This window comes from Haliotis cracherodii, unplaced genomic scaffold, assembly GCF_022045235.1.
Source record: "Haliotis cracherodii isolate W230 unplaced genomic scaffold, xgHalCrac1.p SCAF_3, whole genome shotgun sequence".
Taxonomy (NCBI): domain Eukaryota; kingdom Metazoa; phylum Mollusca; class Gastropoda; order Lepetellida; family Haliotidae; genus Haliotis; species Haliotis cracherodii.
In genome coordinates, this window is record NW_027266286.1 from 50033870 (window position 1) to 50051661 (window position 17792).

The window sequence follows — 17792 nt, forward strand, 5'->3', positions numbered from 1 at the left end:
ACTTAAAAAAAACCCACTAAAATCATAATGATTTGAACAAAACATGTCATCATAAAGAGACACATACATGAAAAAGTATCTCTATCAACATACATGTTTGGGCAAAAATTTAAATATTGAAAGCATACCTGACAGGTTTCATATTCCATCCATTTTCAAATCCTCCAGGTTCTATTGGTTGAAATGCCACACTGACCTTGTCTGACTTTGGATCAAAATCAAACTCGCTTGATATTATGACATGGAAGATGACATCAACATCATCTTTTCTGAAAAAAAACCACAACATTAAATAAGCACAACGTTGTAATGGTGTTTCAGGTCACTTGTCACCCAGAAAAGAGGTAATCGGTATATTAATGAAGGATGATTGTAAGTGTTTTCCATATTCTTTGTTTTCACTCAAGGTCAATGTAATACATACAAAAATAAACACATTTTGGCACCAAGTATGAACAGAATGAATCTACATTTTAATTGCTAAATGGTCTGTGTGCTTGGGATGAACAAGAGTGTTTTGTGCATAAGGGCTAGTTCTTGACCATAATTTTACAAAGTGCAAATAGGGAATACTGTAAATATTACTAAATATGTCAATGTCATTAAGGTTTATGATTATTAGAGTTCACACCTTTCATTTAAATGAGTGAAAATTGAACAGATTAGCAAAGGATAGAGCCACAAGCTTCCATAGCTTACCTGTTTTTTCTCAAATATTAACTTAGATACAGGTTAGAAATACAAGGATAAGAAGAATAAACAAAATGAATATAATCAAAGATGTTGAAAATACAGTAACACTTGATAAACATGTAAGTAGATAACAGGTTGTAGCTGGGTAAAAAAATCTGCATGTCAAATTTCATGATACATGCAAAAATAGCTCATCTGACAGCCCTGCTCAATTTAAATCAAATTTCTGTTAGTTATTGTTGGAGGCACAATAGCTGTGATCAGGCATGCAAAATTTCATCAACATATTTAGGGCTTATACTTTCAGAGATGCACCTTCTCGAGGCAAGGGAATTAACTTACTATAAAAGTCCATTTTCCACCCTTGCCAAACTAGGCTGGAAGTAACATTTTGGCCCGACTAACAAGTCTATGCATAGTCCAATCAAAATTGTAACAAACCAGATATTTTGCAACACTTTTTCATGTTTTTAATCCAGGTGCTCAAGTGATCTGATGCACTTTGCAAGGTAAGACTTGTTTTATTACAACATAGATCTTGATTATCCATCAGATCATCTTGACTGGGTGCCACCTTTTCGTTTGAAGCAAATGTAAGCGATATGAGAGATGGAATGTTATTGGTCAAGAGGAGGTTTGATTGGTTGGTTTGTTACCAACACGACGAAATCAGCAATATTCCAGCTATATGACAGCGGTCTGTAAATAATCGAGTAAAGACCAGACAATCCAGTGATTGACATTATGAGCATCAACCCGAGCAATTGGAATCAAAAACATGCATCAGCCTAGTCAGCGAGCCTGGCAACCCGATCCCGTTAGTCACCTCTTACTCAAGTGGAGGGACATGAAAGGGACATAACTCATAATAGCCACTGGTGGAGCTAAAAATTGAGCCTGGAAATTCTAGCCTAGTTCAGCAAGGGTGGAGACTGGACTTTGATAGTAAGTTAATGCCTTTGCCTTGGGAAGATGTCAGAGATGTTGAAAATGCAGTAACACAAGATAAACGGATAGGTGATGATTAAAAAGTTGTAGTCTGGCTTAAAAACAGCACTGTCCCTCACATGGATATATATACTAATTGAAAAAAGGTAACTGTGCTTAATATATGCAGTGTAAGTGATATGTTTTAGAAAATAACAACACAAAAATTGGTCATTCATCTGATCAATGTTTTATTATGACTAACCCATTGACAAAACCTGTATCTGGGGACACGTTACATGTGATAAAAGAAGGGTGTGGTAAGAACACATTAAACACAGCATGACCCCTATTTGCATTGACAGGTGAGACTTTAGATTGAAAACAGCCTAAGGGATGTTGTTCCAAATCGCCCAACTGAGCCAGTGTTACCAGAGGATTCTGGTCCTGTCGTTCAAGCTTATCCTAAACCATGGGGGAAGAGGTATGGAGAAACATCTGGCCATAGCTGTACAAAAATGTTATGCTGCTGAAAAAGTCTGTTTCAACACATGCAATGTGGAGGTGGACATTATCCTGCTGCAGCGTGACGTTACAACCCTGCATTTGCAGAAAGGGTAGAACATGATCTCAAAACAATTTTGTCCCGGTAGCGTATGCAATTAACAATGTTCAAACATTCTCCTGGATGCCTGTAGACCCTTGTACGACCATTCAGAGCTATCAAGATGAAAACTGGAGTCATCAGTGAACTGTATACTATCTCAGTTTTGTCTTCTGACCTCAGATGATTTCTACAACAATGCATGCATGGCAGTGATGTGGAAGCAAAATATCAATCAAGAAATTGTCCGAGCTGTTAATTTGGCAGTTTGGTATCGATTCTGTAGATGCACCAAAGATGCGGAGGGCCAGCCCATGGCTAGTCATGAGTGTTGCTATGATGTAGTAACGTCTCCAGTAGTATAGGTAATGGGGGTTCTGGACCACTTCCACTGGAGCAGGATTCATATACCTATACTGCTACTACAGGGGGAATTTTTTATGCCAAAATGATTATGCGATTCAACGATAGTCATGACTCCAGCTCACCAATACCTGGGTCCAATCATTGCTTTAGATGAGTCTAAATGGTAATAAAAATATTCTTCATTATTTTTATCGATAAAGCGATATTCAACATTTTTATTAAGTTCTTCGTTCATTTTACTAGGAGACCAGACTATATAACTACACTCTTTTTGTAAATTGATAAGAAACAATTGATTACCGTATTTGGTTGGTTTGACATCACTGATATAATAAAACCCTTGTGGTAATTCTCTCCATTTAATAGTTTTTTCCATTATTATATATTTATGTAAGCATTTGTCTAAATGTAATCACACGATAGTAAGCAATTTATTTTTAATCTCCAACCAGTTCTTTGGTTTTGGCACGGAATAATTGACGCGCTTGTTGCTTCCCTTGTTCTATGAACTTTTTTTTATCGTCTTCGCTAATACCATTGGTCTTACGAGAATTTGATCGAATCTCCTGCTTCATTTTATTGTATTTTGAGAGTTCCGACATCACTAAACGAAACTCATCCTCGGATATCTTACAATCGGCCACTGCTGTCGAAATATGATCCTCGATGCTGTTCAACTTTGCTTCGGCGAGTATCCGAATACTATCGTGTTTTAATGCTTTCTTTTGCAACCTACGAGAAATGAATTTTATCGCTATTCCTGCCAGTCCCGAGACTCCAGCCGCTATTTCCATGCCGAGCACGATAGGCGCGGCGATTATAGTTGATAGTAAACCGACACCGGCTACACCGAGTCCCATGCCAGCTACTACAAGAGCGGTGTCAACTCCGTCCAGAGCATTCACGACTCTGCGATACTTTTTATACAATCCAAGTCTCAACTCCCTATCCTTTTCTATTCGATGTTTTATGTCGCTTATTTGATGTAATCGAAATCCATCAACAGTTTCCATCATTTCATCGAGCGCTGGATATAAACTCATAGTGTATATTACGAATATATAATAGTCTTTAATTGGTCTTGCTTAAATGTTTTGAGAGTATACATCAACCTTATCAAATGTATATTATACGGCAAGAATATCTTAGAAAGGGAAATACTACCACTTTTAATAATTTGAACCCCCTCGAGGGATGTAACGGGTGATGCACCGACATGAATAATACTGCAACGTTGACGCTCGTGTTTCTTGAGCCATTTAATCGATAGACCTGTTAATATTTCGAAGGCATCTACCGGTGCATCTCCGAACAAGACTTCAATAATAAGCGTAGAAATATTAGGTATTGCACTCAAGTTCTGTTTAATATCATTGAATTCTGTAACCAAATTTAAACTAACATTTTGGATTGCTGGATGACTATATAACATATGACCTGGTTTTTCTGGCAGGGGAGTGACTAACACACTTTTTCGTTTTGACGGGATATAGGCCGCGAGTACGATGCCACTATTTATTATCTTAGTTAAATTATGTCCCTTACCCATCATCGCATAAGGTGGGGTAATGACGATATTCAGTAGCCACTTGATGTTTGCCTCGACCATAGTCCATTTATTCTCACTGTTGTAAATAATATTGTACGGAGTGGTTTTAAGGAGTCTACTAACGTCGACATCGTTTAAATCTTCTAGATTACCCGCGAATGTGACTTCTTTCCACTTGTATACATTATCGTGTAAGTGTAAAGCGTATAACTTACCATTGGTACCGGGTTTATCGAATCCTTCTGTGTCTCCGAGATCGGAAAGCGCAATTGTATTACATTGTCTTATCGTTCCAGGGCCTGATGCATCAACCATTATTTATAATATGGAGTGTTACACTTAAGTATCCTATATGTACAGGTCGGTGTTTTACATCTAATACAGAAATTTTAAGGTCTGAAATAATACCCCGCTTTAATTTTTTATATTGTAATAACGAGAAAGATTCTGTTATACCGCTATTGTATTTTTCATTTTTCACTGGAACACTTCTGAGTAGAGTTGAAGGACTTTCGAGTTGAATATTATCTGTCGTGCTTATTTGATCAAGATGGATGAACAACTCTTTATAGGGAGCTAAATCGGGTAAATAGAGTCCCTGATCTGTTGTCTTGATTACTGTTATTTCTCCTCTCCATCCAAGTGTGTATGCTAAGTTCCTGTAAAGCTTTACATCCTTTTTTCCAGAGTTTAAAATCAGTAACCCATTTGACTCATTTTGTGTTAGACTAATTCCATTAGGCTTAAAAAATTCATCATTGAGTGAGCATACGCTGTAATACCCATCAGGTATAATGTATTTTTGACCATTTATTTCTGTCTCATTATTATAACCTCTCGTAGCATTTATATTGGTCCACCGTGGGTAATATGTTACATCGCATAGAGCGACTTCGAGTTGTCCATCCGAGTTATCGATAGTACGAAGCAGTTGAATAGACTGACCATTTGTTATTCCCAGGAGTGTAACATACATATCAAATATACAATGATACTATATCATAACTTAAATATGGAATCAACCATTATCTATAATATGGAGTGTTACACTTAAGTATCCTATATGTACAGGTTGGTGTTTTACATCTAATACAGAAATTTTGAGGTCTGAAATAATACCACGCTTCAATTTTTTATATTGTAATGATGAGAAAGATTCCGTTCTACCGCTATTGTATTTTTCATTTTTCACTGGAACACTTCTGAGCAGAGTTGAAGGACTTTCTAGTTGAATATTATCCGTCGTGCTTATTTGATCAAGATGAATGAACAACTCTTTATAGGGAACTAAATCGGGTAATGCATTTACAGTCACTGTTTTGTTGACTGGTAATATTACTGACTGTCCCAATCCAAGTGTAATTCCTAAGTTCTCTTCAATAATTATACCTGTTTCTCCAGTGTATATTTTCACTTTCCCATTCGACTCATTTTGTGTGATACTAATTCCATTAGGCTTAAAAATTTCATCATTGAGTGAGCTTATGCTGTAATACCCATCAGGTATAATTATACGAATGTCATCAATACCCCTTTTTTCACCTTGTATAATCATCTTATTATTTCTTTTTGCAGCACTTATATTGGTCCACCGTGGGTAATACGTTACATCGCATAGAGCGACTTCGAGTTGTCCATCCGAGTTATCGATTGTATGAAGCAGTTCAATAGACTGGCAATTTGTTATTCCCGGGAGTGTAACATACATATTAAATATACAATGATACTATATCATAACTTAAATATGAAATCGACTTACATTACTAATCAATCGATTATAGTAACTGCCTCTGGTGCTGAATTTTTAGTTAAATTCCCCGATATCTTTGAAAAGTACAGGGTCACGGCAACTAGCGATAAAATGGTTCACGATTGGTTTCACAATCCGATGCAATTTTGGCAGAATCAGTTAAACTTTGCCGTATGGTGTGCCACAACGGGATGTGGCGTATCTCTTTACGCTCCAGGATTTGAACTGAATAAGTCTGTTATGTCATTTCACATGTACTATCAGATTAGACGTATACTTAAAGAAATTAGTGCTCCATTACCGCATGATCGAGCGTGGAATTCCACAAATAATAATTATGATAGGTCCGCGTATGAGCGTATTTGTCAGGAATTTAATGTTTCTACGAGTAAAGATTGGCGTATTAAAGGAGCAAACCATGGTCTAGGTGTTCCTTACACAGAGGAAAATAAATCCGTCAAAGAAGAAAGCGATTATGTATATAGAGAACTTAATAAACTTCCAGTTAATTTTGGTAAGTTGTATAGCACCAGCAAACTTTACGCAAGAATATATGATCATTGGCATAAAACCGGTGATTGGTATAAAGGCTGGGAACTTTATAGTAACGATTGGAGAGGGGATATTATGAGTTTTAAGAGTGGTTTAATTTATATTGTTAAAAAATTTATACAAATGAACGATACCGCAAACGCTTGGAATGAATTCCTTAATGATAAAACGGAAAATAATTTTACTAACCCAGGATTTGTAAGAGTTAATGAATCGATAAGAACTTACGTATGGGCAATTCTCGGTGCGCAATCTCAAACACGAACGTCCATTATCGGTTCTGGGACGGCGCTCGATGCGCAAAAACAGTTTGTCTCAAACGTGGAGGACGCCATTAATTCGCCAGTTTACATACCATCGTCTATAAAGCGTTTTCAAGATGCATTACAGTACGCTCAATCCAAAGTGGACTTTGTTTATGCGCCGGGACTATACATGTCTCCGAGTAATATGGAACTTAAGATCGGTCAAGTGATAGGCTATAATAATAAAATTGTTATCGCTACCGATCAACAAAAACCAGGTATAAATTCAGATATGAACGTCGAATTAATAACGCAAACGATCACGGGTGAAAAGGGAATAGTCAAACCACAAACACCAACTATCGCACAACCATCTACTGATGCGCAAGTGTCACCGCATATTGCGGCTAAAAATCAACAACATATCGATGAAAAAACAGCGCTTGTAGTGGGTGGAGTCTCGGTTGGCTTACTCATGATTTGGTTAAATAGTCTTTAGCGAATACGTACAACAACCCTGCAATTGCTGCGATCAACCCCCACAAGTTTTGACTAAGCCAAGTGGTGGTCTTAGCTAATAAATTCAATAGCCAGGAAACAACACTCCCTATTATACCGGGAAGTGCAGCCGCGGCTTTCTCGGCTAGCTTTCCCAGTGCTGAACCTAATGCTTTTAAATGCTTTTTTATCCACTCTCTTATACCGTTTTTATCGTTAGGCGGTGATCCGCCTCCACCACCTGTTAACGAGAGAGTCAAAGTCGATATAATAAATCCCAACGCGGTTAAAATACTAGCAATTGTTATTCCCTGTTCTCTGAACAATGTTTTAATTTTATCGGCCAGTGTAGTGTCATCGTTGAGGACTTGATCGATAGTTTCTCGAATACGACTGATTTGCGAACGAAGTGCCTTTCTATTACTGGAAGCAGCTTCGAGGCGGGCCAATCTTTCCTCTTCTAGGTTACGCAATCTTTCAGCAACGCGGCGTCTACTGAACTCATCGCCCGCCTGTTCGAGTTTTGTTTTCTCTTGAGCTATATGCTTGTCGATTTCGGATAGCTTGGCTGTATTATTGATGAGTTCTCCCCGCATAGTTTGCATTGCCTTGTCAAGACCTCGTAATTCCCTAATACTGAACTCTGAATATGGTGGTACCTGTAACGTGGAATTATCGTAATAGGTATCTAAGATTTCTCCGAGTCCGTTCGAGGCCACCATCGAGGCTGCTTCCAAATCATCTGTATTAACGAGTTCTTTCCTCATAGTCTGAAGAGCCTTAGTAGTCTTCGCGGGAAGTCGTCCGTATTCTACAAAACCTAATTTATCACGAACAAACTGGCGGCTATATCTGCCGGCTATAGTAGACAAGGCTAGGGGCTTACGAGTATTATAATGCATAAGATCAATATGCGGAGAGTCACGTACTCGCAATGTTCCTTTACTATCTAGCATAAACTTTGAATAGTCACGACCTATTGGGATAACATAATTTTTATCATCTTTTAATGCATCGTAATAATCATCAACGGCTGATTGTAAAAGTTCATCATTTACGGTTGGGATCATAAAGCTTGTTTCATCAGTACCCTCTTCGACGGTACTAGTATCAGTTATGTTATCTAGATCAAAGTCATTATGTTCAAAATTAGTCATTTTTATATTAAACATAGGGTACATGTTTTCAATATAACAATGTCTTCGCAATACGGACGCAAGTTAAACCCACAACGCAGACTTCGGGATCCATTAGGGGTCAAAGCAATTCGTCAGTCTGTAACTATAACTAATAACCCTAGTACCATCGATCAGAATCAAACGCTTCTGGTTCGCTTTCCTAATCTCGGCGCACACGATGTGTTAGTTCCGGGAACTGTCCGACTATCATTTACGATTGTTTTGAATTCTACCGACGTTAACAGGGAGCCGGTTCAGAACTTAGGTCGTGCTATCGTTAAGAAAATCGCGATTAAAATTAGCGGTAATGAGGTTTTGAGTATCGACGATAGCGATGTATACTATTGTTACATAGATCTCTGGAGAACGGATAAAGAGCGGGAAAACTTACAGTACCAAGGTATTTGTAATAAGAACACATTGAGACTGCGCGTAGATGCTTCTAGTGGTGATGGTACCATCGTAAAAGATCAGGCCGTTGCCGACGCATTAGGTAACCGATTCTATATTCCCCTAGACTTTGAATTACTAGATTCCCACATGCCATTTTATCAAGCATCCCTCGGCGATAGGTTAGAATACGAACTCACTTTTAACGACTACGGTAGAGTAATCAGATCCGCTAATGTAGATGCTAGCTATTCCATTGACAATATCTCTCTCGAGTACGATATGATAACGGATCCCGAATTAGCCAGACAAATTCGTAACCAGTATTCGGGAAGTTTAGCCATTTTGTACGATCGCGTGCTGCGACACCGAAAGATCACGAGGGACAAAAAAGATACGTTGTGGAATATCAATCTAAACGTCCCCACGAGGTCTTTGAAGGGTATTTTAATGTTGTTCGAGGACCCCTCCGATGCGTTTAAAAGAAATACCGAGAAGTTCTACAATCCCAAGATTACGAAAGTAGAATTGACTATCGAGGGCGTTCCTAATCAACTATATAGCCAAGGAATGCTATCGCATCACCAGTGGGATGAGATTAAAAAACTTCCTTCTATAAAACGTTCTCCGGAAGTTAACGCGGTCGTGAAAGATCTGTCTCCCGGGAGTGTATCGATGGGTGAATACCTCACCTCGAAGTACGCGCTATGGCTCGACATGCGAACAACGGACGATGACCAATTACACGGCAGTGGGAGGAGAATAGAAAATGCTAGCGAGGGTGTCACCATACAGATATCGAAGCTCCTCGAATCAGCTGGTAAATTAAACATATATTTGTACGTGATTATGGATGCGCAACTTAATATACAAAATGGGAGATTCGTGCAAGCAATCTATTGATAATCTTTTACCTAAAGATCCGCACTGCGCTATCATATGCGGGCAAACGGGCTGCGGAAAAACAGCCTTTATTCTAGATATTTTAGAAAGTCATTATCGGGACGTTTTCGATCATATTATTATTCTGTGCCCGACTATAAGCGTTAATAAAACATACTTATCGAGAGATTGGGTAATGAATGACGACGGAATACACAGAGTCGATCCGGGCGATCGTTTACAAGACTGTCTCCGAGTATGTCACGAAAAATACAAAGGAGAATCAACCCTTTTCGTAATAGATGACTGCAGCGCGAGTAAAGAATTAACAAAAAAGAAAGATATGCTTTCGTATTTAGCATTCTCCGGACGTCATACTCAACATAGCGTTTGGGTACTTACTCAAAAATACAACTCTGTCCTGAAAGATCTCAGAGAGCAGACCAAATGGGTAGCGCTGTTTCATTGCAAAGACCGAGATTCATTCGAGGAATGTTTACGCGAAAATGACGTCATTTATACCAAGAATGAACGTGACAAAGTCAGAAAAGTGTTAGCGGCAACGAAGCACTGTAAACTCGTATTAAAAACCGATCAACCAGCTGCTTATGCAATTGCTTAGCAAAATGTAGCAAAATTATAGCAAATTATAGCAAAATTATAGCAAATATAGCAAAAATGTAGCAAAATGTAGCAAAAATGTAGCAAATTGAACATTAGCGGTTAATATTACATAAAATGTGGTTCGAAATCATCATTCTTTCGCAACAGTTCATTATTACCGGATGTATTGGATACGTCATATTATATTATGTTAGACTTAAATATCTCCTTAGGTATTACATTATGGAATGCGACGAACTCATCGAACAAATTCTCAAAGAATCTGATCCTGATCAACATGCAGATAAACATAGAGAAAGACTCGCGGCTTTGGTAGCCGGTGGAAAATGTTCCCAATATTTGGGAGAAAATTAATAACATGACCGACGAAGAGATTAAAAAACTGTACGCGCGTTACGAGTCTAGACTGGGAGCTACCATGACTAAAACTATAGGGTCGTCTATATTACAACTATACACAGTCGTAGCTAGTACGTTTCTCCCCATCCCGGCAGAACATCGCATGTATTTATGCGAATCTCTAGAGAAAGACCCATTCATCGAACACGCTATAAGCTCAGTGAGCTGTGAGTTTTATCATAGATTCGGAATGTTCTTAGCTCCGCTCACCACAGCTTTAATAACGGCTAGGTATTGTCAATTTAAACATACGTGCCCACTAAATAATATAAATGGAGACACAACAGGTGACACCACAACAGATTGCGCAACCACAACAGATTGCGGAAACGGAACCACTTGTGAATGAGGATGAACCACAAGTGAATGAGGAACCACCACAAGTGAATGCACCACAAACACAAAAACAAGCTAGAGTTACTAAGAACCCCAAAAAAATAGCTGCAGGAAGAAAGGGAGGGCTGGCGCGCAAAGCAAAATTAATAAATAATTCAAATCCGATTAAAACATGGGCACTAGTAGGAGTTGCTGGTATAGCGGCTGTATGGTTCTTTTATAAGACCGGAGAAGAGAAAACGTCACCCCCGCCGCAACAACAAGTTCAATTAGAGGTTAGTCCTCATATAATGCTATAAGAAGCATGACTACTCCAGTTACAGACGGTAAAATGTTGGTAAACGCGACGTATCATTCAGCGGTGGTCACCGGCTTGGCCATTGGCTATGCCCGTATGGCTAAAATGCTTACTAAAGCCACACCTCCCAAGCTAGATTTTAATGGATTTGATATAGGTATGATGATTCTGGATATTGGATTAGCAATGGCAACGAGGGATATGCTCATCAAACAAGGACTTATCCCGGAAGACATAATGAAGTAATTAAACATTTGAATATTTATATTCATATGGCATCAATTGCGATGATGGTCGGTGGAGCTGTTGTTAATGCTCTAGCTTTTTCGGGGAGTAATTATTTATTTTCCAGTATGAGGGAATCAAACGCTAAAGAAGTTGAAGAGGAGCGTAAACGACATAATAAAGCATTAGAACAATACCAAGCAGCTCAGTTACAATATACGCAGCAGAGAATGAAGAGATTAGACTTTATTCATGAAAAACTGATTAAGGAAGGACATTCAATTCAAACGTTTAAGGATGTCGAATCCGCCATGCACGAATACTACCTCGTTTATGGGAAAAAACTCGACCCAATACCTAGACCAACAATGAGTCAGTTTTATACACCCTCAGAGGCTCAGAAAGACCGAGAGGTCGCATTTGTTATTATTGGGTTATCCGCAGTATTGATTTTCAGCTATACAATAGTTTAGATGTAATTTGCATTTAGACAAGTGATATGATAGATGTATATACCATGAATAACTGCAAGTTTACACTCATGGGGAAGACGACTCTATGTAACCGCCGCTGTGTTGATGTTTACTGCGGTATACACAATTATTACATCAAGCGTGGACACATAAACTATAAGTGTTCTGAATGCGGGATAGGGGTCAAAGGTCATTATTGTTTATGTAAGAAACACGGTGCTGATAGGGTCAGGAATCAGATTATTTATGCTAGGAAGAGAGATTACATCAATGAGAGGAATAGGTTGGGGAGGATACGTATTTAGATATATGAAAACAACCAATTAGACAAATGAATCATTTTGCATATACCACAATGGTTTTTGTCAGAGAGTTAAAAGCTATGGCAAAGCAACGTGGTCTACGTGGATATTCTCGAATGAGAAAAGCTGAATTGATTACCTTACTCGGTTTGGAACCACCCCAGACTGTTAGAGAACTCAGAGTTCGAGCGAGAAACAGTGGGCTGAGAGGTTATTCTCGAATGAGAAGAGCTGAATTGATCGCTTTACTAGAACAAGACGAGGATGATAATGATAATCAACAACAACAAGAATTAATATTTGTACCCACATCCGCCGGCGTTGGTAAATATCTAAGAGGTTGGAAGATGGATATTAATTCCAACATGGATGTTAACGATATTAAGCCCATCATATCGAGTAAAATTAATGAGGAATTAGATGATTTACAAAGTATAAAATACCAGCTGACTATTAAAATGTCATTGAGTAAAAGTAACGCAGACGATAGTACCGAATATACCGAACCATATTTCCGTAGCAATCAAGAAGTTATAACCGAATCCGATACTATAAACGCATCATTAGATACATCAATTCAGAGGATACAGGAAACTTTAGAACGCTGGACTAATAGAGGTTCGGGTTGGGGTGTGGATAGAATCGATAGTTTATATTTAGATATAGCGAATTATATGCCCTTCAAAGGTGGATCTTATATAGATTTACCCCCGTATTATAAGAAGAAAAAAGCCATAATTAATGTAAAAAATAAATCCGATGACTGTTTAAGAATGATGATAAGATCTGCATTGTTCCCCGTAGACAAGCATCCGGATAGACCTTCTAGCTATCCCCAAAACGATGGACTCAACTTCGATGGTATAGACGAACCTACACCAATATCGCAAATTGATAAGGTGGAAAAGCAAAATAATTTAGCTATAAATGTTTTCGGACATTCTAAAGGAATTGTTGTACACAGAATGAGCTCCGCTTCGGAACATATTCCCAGAATCAATTCATTTCTGATCGAAAAAGATGGTAAATATCATTATACATGGATAAAGAGTTTAAACAGGGTGCTATACGATCAAACAAAACATAAGGAAAAGAAATATTTCTGCGAAAGATGCCTGCATGGGTACAGCAGACAAGATCTATTGGAAGCGCATAAAGAAGACTGTAGAGGTGTTGGACAGACCGCTATCAGGATCGATATGCCTAAAGAGGGAAAAAATATATTAAAATTTGAACATTATTGTAATCAAATGCCAGTACCGTACGTAATTTACGCCGACTTCGAAGCGCTTATCAAACCCATAGAAAATACCAACCAAGATAATAATCAAGAGAGTAGTTTTACGTACAAAACTCAAGAACATATTCCTTGTGGGTTTGGATATATAGTTGTAAGGTATGATGGGAAAACAAACACTCCCGTGATTTACAGAGGTCCCGATGCAGCGGGAAAGTTCCTAGAATATTTACAAAATGAAGAGAGAATAATCAGGGAAGAATTATCGTGTAAGAAACCCATGCGTTTGACGATAGATGATTGGAGGGCCCACAAGAAGTCAACGAGTTGTCACGTTTGTAATAAACCTCTGGATGGGGATTCCGTAAGAGATCATTGTCACGTCACGGGTAATTATCGGGGAGCCGCTCATAACGAGTGTAACTTGAAACTAAAAATGAATGCTCAAACAATACCCATCCCCGTTGTGTTTCATAACCTTAGGGGATACGATTCACATCTCATTATGCAAGCTATCTCAAAGACCGACGGCGGTTTAACGTGCATTCCTAACAACATGGAAAAATACATATCGTTCTCGTTGACTAAACCTATACATTATAGGGACAAGGATGGGAAATCTAGAATAAAACAAAGTAATGGGCTTAGATTCATAGACTCCGTACAGTTTCTGTTATCTTCCCTGGACAATTTAGCTAAAGCGAACAATCCCGATGACTTCGCTATAACAAATAAATATACCGATCAGATAACTCGTCATTTGCTGCTGAGAAAAGGTGTATATCCTTACGAATATATGGATGATTGGTCTAGATTCGAAGAAACTGAATTACCACCCCTCGAATCATTCTATAGTAACTTAACGGAATCTAGAATAACAGATGCCGATTATGAACACGCTCTGACGGTCTGGGATAAATTAGGTTGTAAGAATTTAGGCGATTATCACGATCTTTACTTAAAAACCGATGTACTGTTACTCGCCGATATATTCGAGATATTTAGAAAGACCTGTTTAAAACAATACGGCTTGGACCCGGCATGGTACTATTCCAGTCCCGGACTATCGTGGGATGCATTGTTGAAGAAGACCGGCGTAGAACTAAAACTACTCACAGATTACGATATGCACTTGTTTATTGAGAAAGGATTAAGAGGGGGTATATCGATGGCAGCGAAAAGGTATTCTAAGGCTAATAATAAATTAGTGGAAGGATACGATCCGAGTAAACCCGACACGCATATATTATATCTCAACGCTAACAATTTGTACGGATGGGCTATGAGTCAACCTTTACCCACGGGTGGTTTTGAGTGGGTCAATGTGAATGATATCAATGTGAATGATGAGAATAAAGGGTACATACTAGAAGTTGACCTAGAATATCCAAGTTCGTTACATAAAGACCATAACAGTTATCCGCTATCTCCCGAAAGATTAATGGTTAATAAAGACTGGATGTCGGAATATCAACGCTCCTTGATGGGTAATAATAGGTTAGCTAACGTAGAAAAACTCGTACCAAATTTGATGGATAAGACAAAATATATAGTTCACTACAGAAATCTCCAGTTGTATCTATCGTTAGGTATGAAACTAAAGAAAATACACAGAGTTCTTAAGTTCGATCAAAGCCTTTGGATGGAGCCCTATATAAGGCTGAACACAGATTTAAGAAAGATAGCTACCAGCGATTTCGAAAAGAATCTGTATAAGCTCATGAATAACTCGGTATTTGGTAAAACTATGGAGAATCTAAGGAAGCGTGTTGATGTTAAATTAGTCAGATCTAATGAGGAAGAAAGACTCAGGAAACTTATAGCCAGTCCGGCTTTTAACAGAAGCAAGATATTCGATAACGACTTAGCCGCGTTGCATATGCAGAAAAGTAATATAAAATTCAACAGACCGGTGTACGTCGGTATGAGTATTCTCGACTTGTCAAAACACTTAATGTATGACTTTTATTACAACGAACTTAAGAAGCAATACGGCGATAGATGCGAGGTGTTATATACCGACACAGATTCTTTGTTGATGGAAATACAAACCGAGGATGTGTATAAAGATATGGCAGAAAAAATAGATATGTATGACACGAGCGATTACCCTAAAGATAATCCACTGCACAGCGTAGTAAATAAAAAGGTGTTAGGTAAGATGAAGGATGAATGTGCTGGGACCCCTATAGCGGAGTATGTTGGATTAAGACCTAAGATGTATTCTATAAAAAAGTCCGATAATGGAGAGATAAGAAAAGCCAAGGGCGTTAAGAAGTATGTTGTAAAAAAGCATATCAAACACGAACAGTATAAAGAATCATTATTCAACGGTAGAACGTTCAAACACGAGATGAACTCTTTAAGAAGTTATGATCATAGGATATATGGATTAAGAATGAACAAGACATCATTATCCCCCTTAGATACAAAGAGATGGATTGATAATGATGGTGTAACTACCTATGCTTATGGTTATGGTGGTAATACCGTACCGTCGGGAACTATGAACAACTCTTCTCGTACAAATGCCCTACCCGGTCCATCTTGAAGATAATAAAGAATAGGCTCTCCTTCTTTCGTAACCAATCGACTAATGTTATACGTCTTAAGGGACCATATGGGATCGGTTGCGCGACGTAGGCCTCCTTCGAGTTCACCGGGCTGGTATAAATATCTTACCCTTACTCTATCCGGAAGTTTTTGTTCTTTGCCTCTCCTCGGTGCTGAAGATTCGGAAGTCACGGATTTCATTTTAATCGCATCGGATGGTTTCTTCCCTATTAATCTCGTTACTTCATTATTCAGCGCTGATACAACGGCTGATAATCGTGTCACCCATTCGGTTGATCTCAATCGCTCGGATTTCATTTCGATCCCATACTGATAGCCAAACAAACGTTCCGCTAGAGTCCGGTTAAATCTTTCAACAATGGCTTGACTGCGGTGGGCCTCTCTTTCACCACGGACGATTTTGACATCGTGCTTTGTTAAAAGTTTAGTTACCGATCCCATAAACTCGCGACCGGGATCTACTTGAAATAGCTTAGGCCATTTTAGCGGTCCGCGTTTATATATGCGTCTCAGTGCATTAGCTACTTCTGTTGAATCTTTCGAGGTTAATGGCTCAGCCTCTTTGTATCGACTAGCCACATCCACTACTGTTAAAGCGTATTTATACGTTTTGCGTTTTACCTTATCGTGAGGAAGAAACAAGAGGTCAGCCTGATGAACTTCATTCGTTGTAAAAATATCAAACTTCTTCCTCGGTATATAACGCGGTGCCGGTAAATATATTTGCCACAACGCTTGTTTCTTTAACCAATCCTTGGCCACATCTTTAGATACCTTAGCCGCGGTGGCTAATTTTTTTATTGCTCCTACACCTTTCCAATATCCTCGTGGGCTATAGTAAATTTTATTCATTATTAATTAATATTGATGTTTCCTTTAATACAAATCATGACTATCGTTGAATCGCATAATCATTTTGGCATAAAAAATTCCCCCTGTAGTAGCAGTATAGGTATATGAATCCTGCTCCAGTGGAAGTGGTCCAGAACCCCCATTAACTATACTACTTCTCCAAATGAGGCTGTATTGTGTTTTGATCAACATTTCGGACAATTTCTTTTCATGCCATTCCTGTTTGCAGTATACCCACGTCGTGTAGATGTTGATTTTCATCATAGCTATGGCATTGTGTAAGCATTATTTAAGAACTGACTTTCACTCCGAAGACGCTCATATAATGTTCTTCACTCTATGAGGGTTCAAACACCAATGAACTCTGGCAAAGTGAAAGTCAATTCTTATAAGTTTTTATATCACCATGTTTTACCTCGAAGGATGTAGATCTACACACAATTTTATTGAGTGTGTGACTTTTTGTTTGCACTGATATCAACACTACAAAAAGCTGTATCGCGGTATGAAGTAGTTCCTTAAAAGGAGAGAGAGCATACATGAGCGTACATGTATGCTAACATTGTTCTGCAGTGACATTTTCTGTAGTTTGTTTACAACAAATATATTAGAATCATATCATCATTAGATCAGAAAGTCTGTCATGACAGTGTGTTGTAATACATTTACATCAAGTACAAAATGTCAAAATGGCCGACACGATAAATGTGATGGTGGATTTCTGAAGTTGTTCATGAACCTGTGGTGATTACAAGTGTTAGCTAAATAATCATTTTCTGATATTGACATTAAAAATATGTGCGTGTGTATCATGCCCCCACCGAACCCGAAAACATCC

At 38.4% G+C, this 17792-nt stretch overlaps 1 protein-coding gene across 1 annotated transcript in view; it reads right to left on the reverse strand.

Moving 5' to 3' along the window:
- The window catches only part of LOC139473602 (E3 ubiquitin-protein ligase rnf213-alpha-like), a 351622-nt gene that overhangs the window by 316639 nt on the left and 17191 nt on the right, over nt 1-17792 (reverse strand). Inside the window, exon 4 of the mRNA XM_071256275.1 lies at nt 129-269. Coding sequence (XP_071112376.1) covers nt 129-269 — 141 coding nt within the window. The remainder of the gene's footprint in view (nt 1-128; nt 270-17792) is intronic.